Here is an 18,433-nt window from a genome sequence, read left to right as displayed (position 1 = left end):
TCATGTATCTCACCGCTTGCGATAATAAAACGGAGCAGCACACAAGAACTATGTCCACCCGCCTTGAGCTCTTTAGAGTCAAGGTGGAGACAAAAAAAAAAAAAAGGCGAAACCCCGGAGGAACGTCAATGTCACTATCTTGCTTTTGCGATTTTTTTTTTAAAAAAATGTAGTTGCTTCCCATCAATGCAAAGAGGAAGCTGCACCTATTGAATTTCTGCCTGCCATTCTTAGCAAAAATCTGAAAGCTGGCTTTCTTAGTCTTCTTCATCGCCGACGTCGCCCGTATATAGCAATGAACACCACCTTCCTCTCCACGCTTCCCTAGGATCGGTCTGCTGTTGACGGTCCCTTTAAGAACCGGCAGCGGCGTCCCGAACTGCAAACGGCAGCGCTCGGCGAGAAACGCCCCTTTTGCGTCACAAAACGCGCTACGTCGCGCTGCCCGCCTGTCTCGCGCGCCTGCGCAGGGAGGACGAAAGGGGGCGGGAGGAAAAAAAAGGCCGCTGCTGGCCGCCCCTCCCCTTTCGAGTGACTCAGTCGCCTCCGCCACCGTTCGCGGTGCGGGCCCTGCAGGGTGGGGGCCGTGGAGATGCCGCGGGTCTACATCGGGCGCCTCAGCTACCAGGCCCGAGAGCGGGATGTGGAGCGGTTCTTTAAGGGCTACGGGAAAATCCTCGAAGTGGATCTCAAGAACGGGTGAGGCGGCCCGGCTTCCTCGCGAGAGGCCTAGCCCGGAATCCATCCATCCATTCTCTCTCCCCCCCCCCTTGTTTCCTCCTCGCCTCCTGTCAGCGCGGCCTGGACACTCACTGCGCATGCGTACCCTTTCTCCGTCCTTTCCCGCGCGCGCTTCTCCCCTTTGCTGCTAACAGCTGCTCCCTCCACGCACATGCACCCATCCAGGTGGGCATCCGAAGGGGAGGGCCGCCTTCTGCTGTCGTGGGTTGGTTGAGGGGTGGGTGTCGGAGCAAGAAGGTGGCGGGGCTCCTCTCGGGCCTGCGAGTCAGGCTGCTTCCATACCGGTTCCACATCTGCTCGGCGCCTGCTGGTTCCACCTACCCCCGAGGCGGCTTACTCAAAAATGTTATCACATGCTGTCAAAATAGAGCAGGGGTTCTTACCGGCAAGACGTTTGTTTTCTGTAATATTAGCATTGTAGCGATATCGTGGCCAGTACGAGCAACGGCCTGGGCGAACTGGAGAAAAGAGCTTGGGCTCCAACCACATTTAGGAATATCCTTTGCCCTTTTTCTATATAAAGAGCCTTTCGTTTGTCCAGTAAATACAAAGGCACTGGGGTTACTGATGAGTAATAAGCACTTGTGTTTTTTGCTTTTAAATTGTCACGCACATGTAAAGCGGGTTTAACCTGAGTCAGATCTGCGCTGAAGTCAGTATTGGCTACCCTGCCCAGCATCAGCTGTCCAGGGTCTCAGATCTCCCTTTTAGCCCGACTTACTTCTTAGCCAATCCTACCCACTTTTTTAAATTGGGAATGTTAGGAATTGAACTAGGGGTAAAACAGGTGAGCCATGGGCGCTCCCTGTTAAGCTCTTGCTGGTTAATATAATGTAAAATAAGTTTTTAAGTGACTCAAAAGGGTTTGCTTTCTGGGTGCTCAGCTGCCTCACCTGTGCTGGTCAGTATTTGATTGCTTTTTTATACTTCCTTTAAGGAAGGAAAAGATGGCTTAAGCCTTACATTGTTTTCTGCTGCTTCCATTTCATCCTCGGTACAAAGCCTGTGATACTGGCCTTGACTAAGAAAGCAATACAGGCATGGTTAGTGTCTGTTAGTACTTTAAAGGCAAGTGGGGATTTCTACACAGGTTGTCTTGGTTCTAATACTCTAACCACTACTATACATTGGCTGACCCTTTCACCATTAAACTTCTAGCTACAGATCCAATATTTTCCACTGGCACCTATGGTTATCTCACCCAATTTTAAGGCACTCCGGCTTACATGTACATCATGGTGTCTTCCCAAGAGCCATGTGCTGTAAGGGAAGTCAGGCTAAAAGAAAGTGATTGACCCAGGGGCATACAGCATTGCTGAGTGGGAATTTGAACCCGTGTCTTCTTGTTCCTAATCTGACTTAATAAATGTGCTCTCTTGGGGCTGAAGCTTAGATCTAATAATGATGTCTTTAACATGCCAAACCCTGTGGTAGCACCAGAGTTTGGGTTTGAAATTTGGGTTTGTTATTTAAATCCAGTTGAGAATTCTTCACCGCACCCTGGCAAAATTTATATTCCTGTTTTTATTGCCGAGAGATGTTTTGGGAGCTGACTGTTGATTAACAAAATAGCAGTGGCTTCACTTCTGTTTTTGAGAGTTCAGATTTCAAGAGAATCCATTTCAGTGGCTGGTTGCTGCTTCCCAAAATGTGGAGATGTTATGTGAGCACTCAAGTTTTCTGTTTATGCTCCATATGTTCCTTGTTGGAGCAGCTGGCACATTTTTGAGAAAACTGGAAGTAATTCTGCATTTGTCGGCAACTGAGTTCTGAATAGTTTTAACTGTTGAAAATTTTGCTCAAAACATAAATTGAACCTAAGCTTGCCAGCTCCTGCCTGGGAAATTATTGGAGACTTGGAGGCAGTATCTGGAGATGATGGAGTTTGGGAAGGGGAAGGAACTTGGTGGAGATATGATTCCATGGAGTCCACCCTCAAAAGCTGCCATTCCTTCCAGGGGAACTGATCTCTGTAGCCTGGAGATCCGTTGTAATTCCTGGAGAGCTCCAGGTCTTAACTGGAAGGTGGTAATAGAGCCACTAGCCAGCTGTGGCATCTTCCATTCCATTGTCTTAGAACAGCAAGTATCTTAGATCAGTGGTCCCCAACCTTTTTGGTACCAGGGACCAGTTTCGTGGAAGACAATTTTTCCATGGACTGGAGGGGAGGGAGCAATGGGATGATACAATTGTGCACTTTATTTCTATTACTACATTTTAATATGTAATTAAATAATTATACAACTCATCGTAATGCAGAATCAGTGGAGCCCTGAGCTTGTTTTCCTGCAACTAGGTCTCGCTCACCCACTGCTTACCTCCTGTGCAGCCTGGTTGGGTACTGGTCCATGGACCGGCGATTGGGGACCTCTGCCTTAGATTATGTAAGATCTTTTTTATGGTTCATGTTCACTTGGCACATGTGATTCTCACAAAGTGAAAATGTAACTTCTGGTGTAATGTGCCACAAACAGTTAAGAGCAGGGTTGTACAGCAAGATGGCAGAATTTGCAGATGATACCAAATTATTCAAGATAGTGAAATCCCAACTAAAATTATGAACAACTCAAAATTAAATTCTTCAGACTGGATGAATAGCCAACAGAATGATAACATAGTCAAAGGAAGTACAAAGTGCTGCTAAATGGAACAAAATTGTGCATTCATTGTTGGAGCCTGAATTAGCTGTATTGTGATTGCTTAGTGAAGGATTTTGAGACTCTGAAAACCTATGTGGAAAAATAAATTATGTCTACTTAAGCAGTTTTTTTTTAAAAGTAATTTAGAAGTTGACTGGGAAAAGAAAATTCAACAGTTTGAATACCGAGGAGATAGAACTTAACTCTGGTAGTTTATATATTGAGTGGTCACGGGAAAAGCAATATTTTTCTTTTAAATATTTGCTAGAACTCACCATTGCCCAAATTCAAGGAGGATGGGTTTTATCCATAAGCTATTAGCTACAATTGCTGACTGGAACTAGAGATGTGAGGAACTGGAAAAATTGGGGGGGATGATTCCCCCCGGGGGGAGGTTCCAATGGAAAAGTTGGGGGGAACACTGAAAAGAAACTCCTATGATATATTTTCTGTTTTTGAAAGAGTAAAATGCTATTAAAGGCAAGTTTTTCACATCAAAATATAGATAAATGCATTTTTGCAATTGAAAAATGAGGTAGCGCTGAAAAACCTCTTCTTGAATGAAAAAAACCTTGTCTTCATTCATTCATTCACAGCATTAAAAAGTTGGAGGATATTCTCAGTTTTTCCAATGGAAAAAATGGGAAATTTGGGAGATCAGTGGGTAGGGGAATTTATACTGTAGACATATACAATTGTTCCAAGGTTTGTGTTGTTTAAATCTAAATAATTTGGGCAACAATTAATGTTATAATTTTTTTAATAATAAGATTACTGAAGAATCTATTGTTTTCAGTATTATAACATTTTGCCTTGTAATACGAAATTGCAAAAGTTAAAGATACATAAGCTGCAGAAGTTTTCTCAAGCGTTGAATATAGGGCCTCTGCGATCCATGGTTATCAGATGATGAAGGCAGGCAGCATTATTATTCTGTTCATGAACCTCTTCAGGACTTGACTGTCAGCTGTAGAAAACGAGAATTCTGTTCTATACTACAGGGGTGGCCAATGGTAGCTCTCCAGATGTTTTTTGCCTACAACTCCCATCAGCTCCAGCCATTGGCCATGCTGGCTGCGGCTTATGGGGGTTGTAGGCAAAAAACATCTGGAGAGTTACCACTGGCCATCCCTGAGATAGACATTAAACTGATTCATCAAGGCGAAACCATTGTTTCATGCTTTTCAGCAGCACATAAATTCCCACTGATGAGTAAATATAGTTTGGATGCTGAAAAGCTAGTTCAGCAACTTTTGTGTGCAGCAGCAAAGTTATATCTAATTCGAGCAGCGAGAGTGATGGGTTATAGTTCTTCCAGTTGTAGTGTTACAAGTGGAAAGGAAGTGGTTTACTGGGGAGTTCATGAGTAGGTTTTCTTCTGGAATAAAAATTACCTAATGTAATAATTTATTTTAAAAACCTTGTTTCTGACTCTTGTTGCTACTTTTGAGAATGCAACATTATCAGGAGATTTGCAGGAACAAAGTATCTTGTGTCACATACTTAGAACAATAATTTCAGATTGGTGGTCATATTCATCTGTAGCCACAAAATACAACGGGAGTCCAGTGGTACTCAAGTCTCTCGGCATAAAAGGCAAGCTTCTAAGTAGAGTAAATTAAACACCCCCAAAACATGTTCCAACATAAGCTTTTGTGAGTTAGAGTTTACTTCATTGGCTGCATTGGGGACACACATACTTAGAATGAGCGCAAAGAAAGTCATACGGGAGACATGACAATTCTTTAATTACAAAAAAACCTTCATGTCCATCAGCTTGCATTGTGCTTTTTCTATGATCACTTTGGTTTGCCTTATTTCGGTTTTTTAAAAATTTATTTCTTAGGTAATAATTAAAAGTGAACTGCAAAAAGAATGTTGTTGGAGACTTTGGCTCCCAAGGTTCATGACCATGGTTAATTTTAGTTGTTCGATCTGAAAATGTGTTCCATATTAGAACCATCAGTGAAACTAATGGCTGAGCACAGACAGAAAGTGAAACTGGAATGTCATATGCAGATCAGAAATATTGGCTCATGCTGCTTATTTTAATTAGAGCTTCAGTCTTTACACTTCTCTTGGATATAGGCCCCTGTTAGAACAGTGACTTCTGAGCTCCTTCTGGCTACAGAACGCTTCCTGTGCACTGAGTATACTTTGGGGAGAAGAATCCCAGTCTAACCTTCTACTGGATAGGCCAGCTCTAAACATGCAGGGAATTCATTTCTTGGGGAATTTTTCAGCAATGTGTGTCTTAGACACCCCCCCCCCTTGAAGTTTGTAGTTCAGGAACTTTCATCTTTACGCATGCTGTTCATAGGAACTTAGATTTCCTCTTGAGCTAGTGGAACAAAAACAGTCTTGAGTACAGACGCATAGAGTTTGCTGCAAGACTGGAGTTGACAAAATAAACAGATTCATCCATAAGCCTTCACTAGCCAGCTTGAATCCTCTCTCCTTCCTCCTCACTTGTTGTAAGTGCCAGACTGATACTAGGAATTAAATGCCTGCAAAAATGAGCTCCTTCAGCATCCTTCAGCCGTGCAGCTCTGACAGAGGTGTGTTTTGTTTAAAGAACGCTGTAAACTCAAAAGATTCTGAATTATTGCAGGATTAAGAGAGGCTCCATAGGAAATTGGCAATTTCCACCTACTGCAGGACACACACCCCTGACATTCCTATGTCTCCCAGAAGCAGCATTTTATGGAGATCAGTGGGCTGTAATAGGAGGGGTGAGGCAAAAAAATTCCCTTCAACCATTGGGAAATTTATTCTGGATCCAACCCTCTGTCATAGTGCCCTTAGCCACTTCTCAGCTACCTTCCATGTATTCCTGGATTTAGTAGGAAAGCGCTGCAGTGCATAAAGAAGTGGTGCAAGGATTTGGCTCAAGCTTGCAACCATCTTCTTGCCTGGCCAGCTGCGGGAATGGGAACCATGTGAGCCCCCATTTCCCCTCCTTGCCAATGTTTTGCTCACTTCTTGAAAGAGCGTAGGGAAGCAGCCTAGAACTTTGCTTCCGGAACTCTGTTTAAATAAGGACATTGTACTCTTCCTTCCATTCTTGATGCTACAAATATCCTGGAAAAGAGAGAGAAAGAAATAATTTTGGGCCCTTCTTTAAGCCACACATTCTCTTACTAAAAATGTTTATTATATTATTATCCCCCCCCCCCGTTTCATCTACAAAAGGGGACAATGGGGAGGCTAACAGCTGAGGTACAAACATGCCTTTTATCCTAATCAGTGGATTCATAAATTAAAATAATTTATTGTCATTATTCTAAAGGGAGTGGAAAATCTTTCGATGTTACATTTTTCTATGGAAAAGTTTCTGCCCCACATATGTAAATATAGTCTGTTACATGTACTGTTGTGCTGCGAATCAGTCATCTTAAGTGGGCTAAATGTGGGATTTGAAGCATGGACAACCCACAATGCTTGTGCATGGCATACTTGACTTCTTTTACTAACATTGTTTAACTTGTTCTTTAACTTGTTCATTGTTCATTGCTCTTTAACTTGTTCATAAATGATTTGGAGTTGGGAGTAAACAGTGAAGTGGCCAAGTTTGCGGATGACACTAAATTGTTCAGGGTGGTAAGAACCAGAGAGGATTGTGAGGAACTCCAAAGGGATCTGTTGAGGCTGGGTGAGTGGGCGTCAACGTGGCAGATGAGGTTCAATGTGGCCAAGTGCAAAGTAATGCACATTGGGGCCAAGAATCCCAGCTGCAAATACAAGTTAATGGGGTGTGAACTGGCAGAGACTGACCAAGAGAGAGATCTTGGGGTCGTGGTAGATAACTCACTGAAAATGTCAAGACAGTGTGCGATTGCAGTAAAAAAGGCCAATGCCATGCTGGGAATTATTAGGAAGGGAAAACAAATCAGCCAGTATCATAATGCCCCTGTATAAATCGATGGTGCGGTCTCATTTGGAATACTGTGTGCAATTCTGGTCACCGCACCTCAAAAAGGATATTATAGCACTGGAAAAAGTGCAGAAAAGGGCAACTAGAATGATTACAGGTTTTGAACACTTTTCCTATGAAGAAAGGTTAAAACGCTTGGGGCTCTTTAGCTTGGAGAAACGTCGACTGCGGGGTGACATGATAGAGGTTTACAAGATTATGCATGGGATGGAGAAGGTAGAGAAAGAAGTACTTTTCTCCCTTTCTCACAATACAAGAACTCGTGGGCATTCAATGAAATTGCTGAGCAGTTGGGTTAGAACGGATAAAAGGAGGTACTTCAGGGGAGGGACGGTGGCTCAGTGGTAGAGCATCTGCTTGGGAAGCAGAAGGTCCCAGGTTCAATCCCCGGCATCTCCAAAAAAGGGTCCAGGCAAGTAGGCGTGAAAAACCTCAGCTTGAGACCCTGGAGAGCCGCTGCCAGTCTGAGAAGACAATACTGACTTTGATGGACCAAGGGTCTGATTCAGTATAAGGCAGCTTCATATGTTCATATGTACTTCTTCACCCAAAGGTTGATTAACATGTGGAATTCACTGCCACAGGAGGTGGTGGCGGCTACAAGCATAGCCAGCTTCAAGAGGGGGTTAGATAAAAATATGGAGCAGAGGTCCATCAGTGGCTATTAGCCAAAGTGTGTTTATATACGTGTATATAAAATTTATATATAAAATTTTGGCCACTGTGTAATACAGAGTGTTGGACTGGATGGGCCATTGGCCTGATCCAACATGGCTTCTCTTATGTTCTTATGTTAAATTTTGCTGATATCATTTACATATTTATATTGGAATGGAAAATTTGGAATGAGTGCCAGAGCTTCTGGCTGCTGAGTCAAGTCCCATTAGAAATAAGGAAGGTGCTCAGGTCAGTAGCTTTCCTGTTGGATGCTTTGATTACTGCTTTTGTTTAGCTGCAGACTTTGTAGTTGGAGCTTTGGTGGCTGCAGTTCCACTTAGCTTTTTCCTTGATTTCCAGAAAAGACTAGAAGGCAGAAAAGGGTGGCTACAGAGTGAGAACTGGAGATGTTCAGCTGGCTGCTAGCCAAGGAGACTGGAGTCAGGTAGCCTCAATGCTTCACTGAGAGAACAGCTCTTGTTCTCTGTGTCCCTCTCTCACCTACCCAAACACATCATGGTACTGTCTGAAGTCAAAAGGCAAAGTTGATGACAGCTGATCCTCCAGTGACGTACTGTGGTTGCTTGGACCTCCCACTGTACCTGTGTAAGAGCTGCTATAAGGGAAACAGAACCTGGGTGAGTTATGTAGGCATCCCACACACTACTAATTTGCAGTACTTTTTATTTCTTATTTATAATTTTCTGTACTTTAAAAAAAATTAATACCCTGCTTTCAGCCTTAAAGGATCCCCAAGGCAGCATGTACTAAATGATAGAATACAGTTAATTTGCAGTGCTTTCATCTCCTCTGACATAGCCAATACTATGGGGTGGCTCACTGCTGCAACCCAAGTTCTCAGCCCTTCTGGCTGTTTGCATTCCCTTCCATCCAGTCTCATTCCCTCAACTGACTGTTCAGTTTCCAGGCTGAATGCTCTTTGCTTGCTTCCTCCAGAACTTCTGTTACAGCCAAGATGTTTATTTGGTTTCATGAAGGAAAGCATGTCATTAATGAATTTGGAGAAACACAGCAATGAGTTGTATACTTTTTGAGGGTAGCTCCTGGAGCACACTGTGCATGCCCAATTATTTAGGTCCTCAGCCTAAGAGATTTCTTGAGGGATACTAAGAAAGAACCATAATATCATTCATGAAAATGCAGCTCACTAACCTACCGGCACCCATGTGAATGGGCTGTGTGTTGCTGTGTAGAATGGGAAGGGTGAGTACGCTTGAGGCTGGATGCTGGCAGTGGTATATGTTTAGGAAAATTCTTAGGATGCCTTTCCAGAGTCTTGCTTGAGGCATCAGAATACAAGCATAAAAACATTTTTAAAACACATAAAACAATGTTAAAAAAAAACTAGCAAAGAACTTGACAGAGCATAAGAATGGCGCATTGCAAAAGCAGCATCCAGCCTCATTTAAAAAAAAAAGCAAGAGAACAACGTAGCACAGAACATGAAGCAGCAAGCATGGACCAGCTCTCAGGCCAGTGGTAGGCCATAGAAATGACAACTATGGTGACTCCTCAGTTAAAAGGGTTTATTTATCAATGTGCATAATTCTTAATTTGGCTATATCTGTGGATACTTAAATCCAGAGACTTGGGCCATGAACAGAAAAGAGAGATGAAACCTGAAAAAAGCCCCAGATTTACAGAAAAATCTGAAATCTTTTTCTTAAAACACGCACCCACCAGTGGGGGATTTAACCACTTAAATAATAGAAGCAGTGTCTGTGGCTTTGAAAAACTAATACCTACCCAGTGGTTGTTGTGGGAGTTGCTAGGCAACAACAACAGTATTACCACCCTTCAGGCTTTGGTTTCTGTCAGTAAAAGGCAGGGGACCGGCCTTTCTGTGGCTATTTGACCTCTGAGGGAGGACTTAGCAGGGCTAGGCCTGTCAGCAACCACCAAACAACTTGCTACTGCATGACTTACGTGACTTGCCCCCGCCCTGTTACTTGCTACAATTCTGCAGCCAGCCTACAAAAAGCCAGTGTGATTATTGGTTAGAGTTTCAGACTAAGATATGGGAGTCCCAGATTCAAAACTCTGCTTTGCTGTGAATACTCACTGGGTGACCTTGGGCCAGTCTCTCTCTCTCTCTCTCCCTCTCCCTCACTCCCTCTGTCCCTCACTCACTCTCACGCACACACAGAGCCTAGCCTCACAGGTTTCTTATGAATATAAAATGGAGAAGGGAAGAATATTGTAAGCTGCTTCAGGTTCCCTTTGAGGAGAAAAGTATGAATATAAATGAATTATATAAGTAAAAATAAAAATTCTAGAAAATTCTGTGGAAAACATTCTGTTGTATGACACTGCATCATACAACACTGGATGGGGCACACAGGCCCTTTCTACTTGAAAACTCCACCTGTTACTCCCTCTGACTGATTGAATGATGTTGTCTTAAATGTGTGGTATGAAAAAGAAGGGAGCCAGCCACATATATAGTTAAAAAAATGATAATGTAAAATAAAGTTGGAAAAAGATAGGAGCAAGTTTTGATTCCTTTTTTTTTTTTTAATTCTCGCATTCTAAAAGCTTATTTTCCAGAGATGGAGCTGGGAGGTAGAATTTTTTTAAAATTTTCTATCGAAAGCTTTCCTGATAGTATATTGACCTCTTCTTCCATGTGTTGGAGGGAAACCTGGCAAGAACCTTTGGCCCGCATCTTCACCCCTCTCATATTTGAATGTCAGAAGGGATGGTGAAACAGTTAATTCTGGAGCTCTTTTTTGTCTGGCCCCCTGCCCAGGTATGGCTTTGTTGAGTTTGATGACGTGCGAGATGCCGACGATGCCGTTTATGAGCTAAACGGCAAAGATCTTTGTGGGGAGCGTGTCATTGTCGAGCATGCCCGAGGTCCGCGCCGTGACAGCAGTTATGGTTCTGGACGCAGTAAGCACTAACCTACCATTGTCTTGGTGATATTTTTTTTTCCTTTCTATTTGAAAGTAACATTTTTAAAATGATGTAATTTTTATTTCTTTAAAAAGTTTAACTGTTGTTTCTATCAAAGTAATGTGTATTATGAATTTTGCATTTTAACTGATGTAAAATGAAATTAAATGAGCTTTGATTTTTCTTTGATTTTTTTTTGTAAATATATGAATGGTTTTGTCTGTAAATGTGATTTTTTAAACATAGACTTAACAAAGACCTCAATGTTTCAATTAAGAATCCTTTGAGGCTAAGATGACTGACTGCCTGTTCCATTTGCTGACCCTGGGTTGCCTTTCCATGAGTGGCTCTTTGACCTTTGTGGCCCTTGGCTGATCCAAAAAAGGAAGCCATGTGACGACCGCAACCTTGTCCTATTAGACGTGGGTGGTGAGGACCCCAAGGGTTAGAGACAGATGTGATTAGACTGAAATAGGTGCCTGAAAACCTTTATTCATGGCAAATATTCAGAAAACTTTAAATCAATGTAAGTAACATTAGTAACTGACTATAGTGATTTGGTTTTTTGTTTGTTTGTTTTAAAAAAAAAAGTTAATTTCTATTAAACTTAAATTTAGCTGCATGTTGGGTTTTTAATTGTAACTGTAAAATATACAGCCATATTCTATATATATATATGTAGTACACCTTTTTAATGTCTGACGCTGTAGCGTATATATACATATATATTTCAAAGAAAGGAGAATGTAGTTCAGACTAGTGGGTGGGGAGGATTTAAATGTATTTATTAACATATTGGGTAGATTAGTTTTTGTTTTATTTTGGGGGGTGGGGGGTGGTATATATATTAAATAACCTGGCTCCAGTACCCTAGTTGAAGTATTTCCATCTGCTTATCGCCTCCTAAAGGTGGATATGGTTATAGAAGAAGTGGGAGAGATAAGTACGGTCCTCCGACCCGTACTGAATACAGATTGATCGTTGAAAATCTGTCAAGCCGTTGCAGTTGGCAGGATTTGAAGGTACGTAGCTGGTGGTCCTTAAGTGTAAGGGCGTGTCACTGGCATTGGAGGTCAAGTTAATTCATGTCACAGTGTTCCCCATTACTGTGTGCAGGTGGGAAGGTTGGACAGCGAAAAAAGAACATTCTGTTGAAATGTGTCAGATGAGAGTTTTACATATACCATGGGCTGCCAAAAAGGCAAATAAGTAGGTTCCAGACTAAATCAAGACTGAGCTCTCCCTGGAAACTAAAACGGCTAAACTGACGCTATCATAATTTGATCACAGGCAGGTGTTGCTAGAAAAGACTAGCATGCTAGGAAAAGTTGAAGGCATCAGGAAAAGACATAGACTACCCAACATGAGATGGATTGACTCAATCATGATAGCCATGGCACTCAGTTTGGGAGAGCTATGAATGGCTATTAGCAATAGGATATTTTGGAGGACATTAATTCATAGAGTCACCATGTCGGAAGTGACTTGATGGCACTTAACACACACCTCTGCTTATGGGGAGTGAGGTTTGGCAATTTAATGATGGGTAGGTTCTGAACACTTCACTTCTGCCTGGGGCTCCACAGAGTAAGCAGCCCTTCCCTGTTGCTTGTCAAATCCCTGTTCAGAATGGCTCTGCTATTGTTTTGTCACTTAGGAGAGCCAGTTTGGTATAGTGGTTAAGTGTGCGGACTCTTATCTGGGAGAACCGGGTTTGATTCCCCACTCCTCCACTTGCACCTGCTGGAATGGCCTTGGGTCAGCCATAGCTCTGGCAGAAGTTGTCCTTGAAAGGGCAGCTGCTGTGAGAGCCCTCTCCAGCCCCACCCACCTCACAGGGTGTCTGTTGTGGGGGAGGAAGGTAAAGGAGATTGTGAGCCGCTCTGAGACTCTTCGGAGTGGAGGGCGGGATGTAAATCCAATATCTTCTTCTTAATCTTCTAGTTGTACGTACTGTCATACCTGATGAAGGGAACTTTTACTCTCAAAAGCTTATACACCCCCCAAATCTTGTTGAATTGTAAGATGCTACTGGATACAAATCTGTTGTACTGTTTTTTGTGTGTGTATGTGTAAAATGTCCTCAAGTTGCAGCCAACTTATGGTGACCCTGTAGGGTTTTCAAGGCAAGAAACTTCACAGAGGTGGTTTGCCATTCCCTACTTCTGGATAGCAACCCTAGATAGGCTTCCTTGGTGGTCTCCCATCCAAATTGTAACCAAGGCTGATCCTGCTTAGCTTCCAAGATCTGATGAGATCAGGCTAGTCTGGGCAATCCAGGTCAGCACTGTACTGTTGTATGTATCTGTTTCTGTGGTGAGCTGCTTTGAGCAGGTCTGGTGAGATAACATACAGATTTTCTAATTGATCAATAAATGTGTTCCCTAGAGAGAGTCAGTGTGTTATAGTGTTTAGCATCTCAGGTTAGCATCTAGGGCAGGGGTGGCCAACGGTAGCTCTCCAGATGTTTTTTGCCAACAACTCCCATCAGCCTCAGCCATTGGCCATGCTGGCTGGGACTGATGGGAGTTGTAGGCAAAAAAAAACATCTGGAGAGCTACCGTTGGCCACCCCTGATCTAGGGGACCCATGAAAACTAATGTTTACTGGGTGACCTTAGCCCAGTTCCTCCCTCCCCCCTGCTTTGTTAAACTTTCCTCACAAGTATGTTGTTAGACTTGAAGGGTAAGGAAGGACACGTGTGGCCTCCTGAGTGTTTTGGAGGAAGGATGAGATGAAACTGCTAGACACACTGTGGGGCTTGCAATCTGCATAATTTATCGTATGCTGTAAGTGGTCTTATCATGAGTCGTGACTGAAATGTCACGTGTTCAAACCTTTTTTTTGTAAATAGGTACTGAGGTGAGGATCAAGATAACCCAAGCCGTTCTCTTCTGCACACAGCATAAAAGCCAAGCCCACTGTTGATGTGCATAATCGAATGTAGTGGGGTGGGCAAAACAGGTGCCCTCTAGATTTAGAAATATAAGCTTTTGTGTACTCTTGTCTTCCCTAGGATTATATGCGTCAGGCAGGCGAAGTGACATATGCCGACGCGCACAAAGGGAGAAAGAATGAAGGGGTGATTGAGTTCAAATCCTATTCAGACATGAAAAGAGCACTGGAAAAGCTGGATGGGACCGAAGTAAATGGTAGAAAAATAAGGCTGGTTGAAGACAGACCTGGATCCAGACGACGACGCTCTTACTCTCGAAGTCGAACTCATTCAAGGTAGGTCTGTTCACTCTTGTTTATAAAATCCGTATGGCACGCTTCTGTGGGGCTGCTGTAGAGGAACACCGCAACAATAAGGTTAGTGATGTGAAAACAGATGGATATTTAAAATGTGCACTTCTAGCCTTGTTACAATACAATCATATGTGGAGTTGCTTCAATGCGAAGCTGTTTGATATCAATGGATTTAGACTGGAAGAACTATTAAGGATTGCACTGCTAGATTTGCCTGTTGCCTGGTCATGGATTTGCAAAATGCTAGGCTTGTCTTTCCATACCAACCTTCTTTCTACAAACTGGGAATAATCTGCTTTATCAGGACTTAGGACACAGTTACTTAGACAGTGAGTAGCAACTACTTGCTGTGTCTCTTCAATAACAGGATGCTGTCGCACAAGTAACTTTCTTTCCTCATTGTTGAGGGGGAGAAAGGACCTTCCATATGACTTTTATTCCTGACCAGATCTCTTAAGTTGGCAAAGTGGGCCTCTCTACATGGCTTTTGGACAATGGCTAAAACTCCACCCTGTCTTTCTCCCTACTTCATAGGGTTTATCTTAATAAATTGCTACCCTTTGTACTTGTTGAGTGTTAATTGTTAGTGCAGACATGTACTTGCGTCCTTCCAAAAGCAACATATTCTGGTGGAACCTCTTATTGAGTTAAGAACATGAGGGAAAAGTTGTCTGCCAGAGCTTTTCATGTGCCTGGGTAGCCTCTGTCTGAATGAGAGATCAGCCCGGGCAACCTTTACGAACCGTTGCCTTGTTCTCCAGAATGTCTGTAGTGCAGCACTAGAACAGTGCATTTAATTGTTCTTGGTTGACTCATGTCTGGGCAAATTGGCAGTGTATTTAACCCTGATGCAAATAATGGGGGGGGGGGGGGGGCTAATGCCTAGTAGTGTGTATGTCATGGATAAACAACTAACATTGTATTCTTCCCATAGCCGTCTGTTTTTTGCTTCTTCAGACTCTTCCTGTAGTCTCAATGGCTACCTATCTGTTTTCTGGCACAATGGATGCTGCTGGTTCTTACTTTTAAGACTCTAAATGGTTATGGCCCAGGTACCTGAAAGACTGGCACCTTCTGTATTATCCAGCCCACCAGTTAAAACCTGCCACTTAAGCACTGCTCCCTCTGCCCCTACCTTCAGAAGTCAAGGAGAAATGGCATTTTCTGTGGTGGTACCTTGCCCTTGGAATGCCCTCCCTCTTAAGGCTCTCCTGGTACCTACTTTACTTACCAGGACAAAACACTTCTTTTCACCCAGGCTTTTAATTAGGGATTTTTTAAATCTCACCAGCTTTTTAATGGTCTGCTTCCATTTTAGGGCCAGTTCTTATGCTGCTTCTGTCCAGTGTCTTGTTTCTGCTATTGTGGTGGTTTTAATTGTAAGCTGCCTCAAACGGGACCCTCAAGAGGCGACATGGAAATATCCTAAATAATCAAATTTGCGTAGAGAAAGACAGAAGTCTGACAATGGGAGCTTTGACTCCTGAAAGCTTATATACTGAAATTCTTGTTGGTCTCTTAAGGGGTTAGCGGATGCAAATTTAACTGGTTTACTGCAGACCAACATGGCTACCCTCTGAAAATAAATAAATATTTACATCTTTTCCACTTGGTCTCCTTAGCTTAAGAAAAGTCCTCAGCTTAAGAAAAGTTCACTGTGGCAGAATTTGAGTTCTCCTGCTATTCTGTTCTCTTAGACATTCTGGAAGTGCAGAGTAGAAATACATTCTGGAAATACTACTTGAAATTTTTTGTTTGGACAGCAGCAGTTACTTAGTCCCAGGGTCTGGGGGGAAGGGCTCCACCATGTCTAAAGATTCTTCTGCCAGCTGTAGAGATTTCAGTGCTTCCATTCTTTTCGCTTTCAGGTCTCGCTCTCGAAGCAGGCACTCTCGTAAAAGCCGAAGTCGTAGTGGCAGTAGCAAAAGCAGCCATTCAAAAAGCAGGTCACGATCCAGGTATATAGTTTCCCAGTGAATCTTGCTGTCTCTGGCATTGCGGAATTGATGCGTCCGTAGTGATCCCATCATAAGACCGATTGAGAATTTTTTTATTATCAGAGGCTTGGGAGGTGGGGTTGTATTGGCTGTCAGTTAAACCCCCCCCCCCCCAGTCTTAAAATTTCCCAGTCATTCCTGCTAGCTTTAAAATCTGGTTAAGCCACTTCTGTTGCTATAGCATTTCTGTCTCCAGTTACTGTCTTGAATGCTTGCTGCTGTGCTTATGGTGCATTGATACATGTATGAGTGCTGCACAAGCTAGATAGGTTTTGGTTATGTATATTCTGCAACCAGTCCTATGTGATGAATTTTTAAAGTATTAACTGACGGCGGGTGCATTGTTACAAAAGGCATTCAGCAAGAAGACTGGCGCTGTAAGCTGCTTTCTTCCCAATGGGGGGGTGGGGGGAAACGGTATAAATGACATTGCCAGTGATTGCAGGAAAGACTGTCTTTTTTTCATACGTTCTTAGGTCTGGATCCCAGTCCAGAAGCAAGAGCCGCAGTCGGAGCAAAAGCCGTAGCGGAGGCCAGAAGGAAAAAAGTCGGAGTCCAAGCAAAGACGACAAGAGCAGGAGCCGCAGTGGAAGTGCAGAGAAGTCCCGCAGCAAAAGCAAAGACAAGCCCGAGGATGTGGTTCAAAACGATGACGAGGAGCGGGCAAAGAGCAGGAGTCCCAGCAAGGAAAAGAGTAAGAGTAAAAGCAGGAGTAGGAGCGGTAGTAAAGAGAGAGCAGAAGAAGAGGAGGAGAGGGGGAGCGTAAGGGGGAGTAGTAGGAGTAAGGAGAGAGAGAAGAGCAGCAGCATGGCCAGGAGCAAAGAGGGGAGCAGGAGCCGCAGCCGGAGCAAGAGTAAGGACAAGAGGAAAGGCAGGAAGCGGAGCAGGGAGGAGAGCAGGAGCAGGAGCCGCAGCAGGAGTGAGCGGAGCAAGAGGCGGAGCAAGCGAGACAGCAAATCGAGCAGCAAGAAGAAAAAGCGAGAAGACCAAGAGCGGTCCAGGTCTAGGTCTAGGTCTAGGTCCCGCTCTCGCTCCAAGGACAAGGAGCACACAAAAGCAGAATCTGACAAAAAGGAAGCCAAAACCGAGGGTGATGAAATGGACACCCGTTGCAAATCCCGGTCAAGGTCAAATTCCAAGTCTAAACAAAATGTCAAGTCGAAATCTCGCTCCAGGTCCAAATCGGTCTCAAAAACAAGGTCCCAGTCCAAATCTAGGTCGAGGTCTGCCTCTAGATCACATTCCCGATCGAGGTCCAGGTCTCGTTCCAGCTCCTAAACTTGCTGCAACCCCACCACTTAGAGCTCTGTCAGAGAGAGAGAGAGAGAATTTCTCCTTTTTTGTACATGTTTGGTAGTTGTAGCACAAGTGATTGGAGTAGAACACATGGCACTGCTGTACATTTTTAATTCCCCTTCCCCAGTAGTGTGTCTTTAACTGTTTGGCCTGGTGCTCCCTCTCTGTACCTGTTCTGGTCTGAGAGGTGGTGAGCCTTGTGCTGGCACTGTAAGCCACCCCCCCGGGGGTTTCCAGAATGGCCCTAGAGAGCGAACACCGCATTCTTGATGGGCTTCTCAGATTGGAATGATGACTTCTAGGTAGGTATGGTAACGTTCAACAATTTACCCTTAAAATTTGATGCCCCTTGATGTATATGCCATTTAGTGAAAGAGTGCAAAAGTCTTAAATTTCATATTCCTTTTTCCCGCCCCTTTCATATATTTTGGACTTGCAGAGTTGTGAATAGCAAAAAGTCAGGAAAAAAATAGATAACAGTAAAACCATAGGAAAGGAAGCAAAAAAAAAAAGGTAGAGTTCCACATTCTGGTATTGTGACAATATCCTTGTTTTATATTTTTTTATTTTTCCCCGTCTTGCAAAAGTACAGTGACCCCTGTTTCCATTAAATTTGAATAAAGACTATTTTTGCTTGACAGCGTATTGTGTCTGTTTCAAAACGAAGCTGATTATTTGCCAGGAGTCTCCTGAAAGGTGCGGGAGCTGCTCCAAACGATAACATCCCCCCTGGATTAACTGCTATTACATCACTACATTCAGGTGCTGACAAGCCACGGATGGGGTTCCACTTTTCAACAGAAACAAAGCCAGCATCCTTGACCCTCCTTAGAAAGAAGTTGCGTGAGCAGTTATTGCAGCAGTCTGTACAACGGTTTGCTTAGACTAACTGGAGAGGAACAAGGTTAGAAGCCTGTTGACAGGATTTCCATGCTCTCTACACAGCAGCAGGATGAGCGAGGAAGTCCCTCGGTGATTATTATACAGGTACCTTGGCAGAAGGA

At 43.4% G+C, this 18,433-nt stretch overlaps 1 protein-coding gene across 2 annotated transcripts; it reads left to right on the top strand.

Moving 5' to 3' along the window:
- Positions 1-410: 410 nt before the first annotated feature.
- Positions 411-18,067, top strand: SRSF4 (serine and arginine rich splicing factor 4). 2 transcript variants are annotated; one of them, XM_060258507.1, is made up of 6 exons: positions 411-699; positions 10,742-10,884; positions 11,797-11,909; positions 13,904-14,118; positions 16,005-16,094; positions 16,610-18,067. In XM_060258507.1, exons 1-6 carry the CDS (start codon positions 593-595, stop codon positions 17,409-17,411), a joined length of 1,470 nt encoding a protein of 489 aa, XP_060114490.1. In that variant the 5' UTR covers positions 411-592; the 3' UTR covers positions 17,412-18,067. The 2 variants fall into 2 exon arrangements, with proteins under 2 accessions (XP_060114490.1, XP_060114491.1); XM_060258508.1 differs by lacking the exons at positions 411-699; positions 10,742-10,884 and adding an exon at positions 11,239-11,413.
- The last annotated feature ends 366 nt before the right edge of the window (positions 18,068-18,433 follow it).

The sequence above is a fragment of the Heteronotia binoei genome, chromosome 17, assembly GCF_032191835.1.
Source record: "Heteronotia binoei isolate CCM8104 ecotype False Entrance Well chromosome 17, APGP_CSIRO_Hbin_v1, whole genome shotgun sequence".
NCBI classification, from domain to species: Eukaryota; Metazoa; Chordata; class Lepidosauria; order Squamata; family Gekkonidae; genus Heteronotia; species Heteronotia binoei.
The sequence above is the reverse complement of the archived record's forward strand: the minus strand, read 5'-3'. Positions and strand labels throughout refer to the sequence as shown.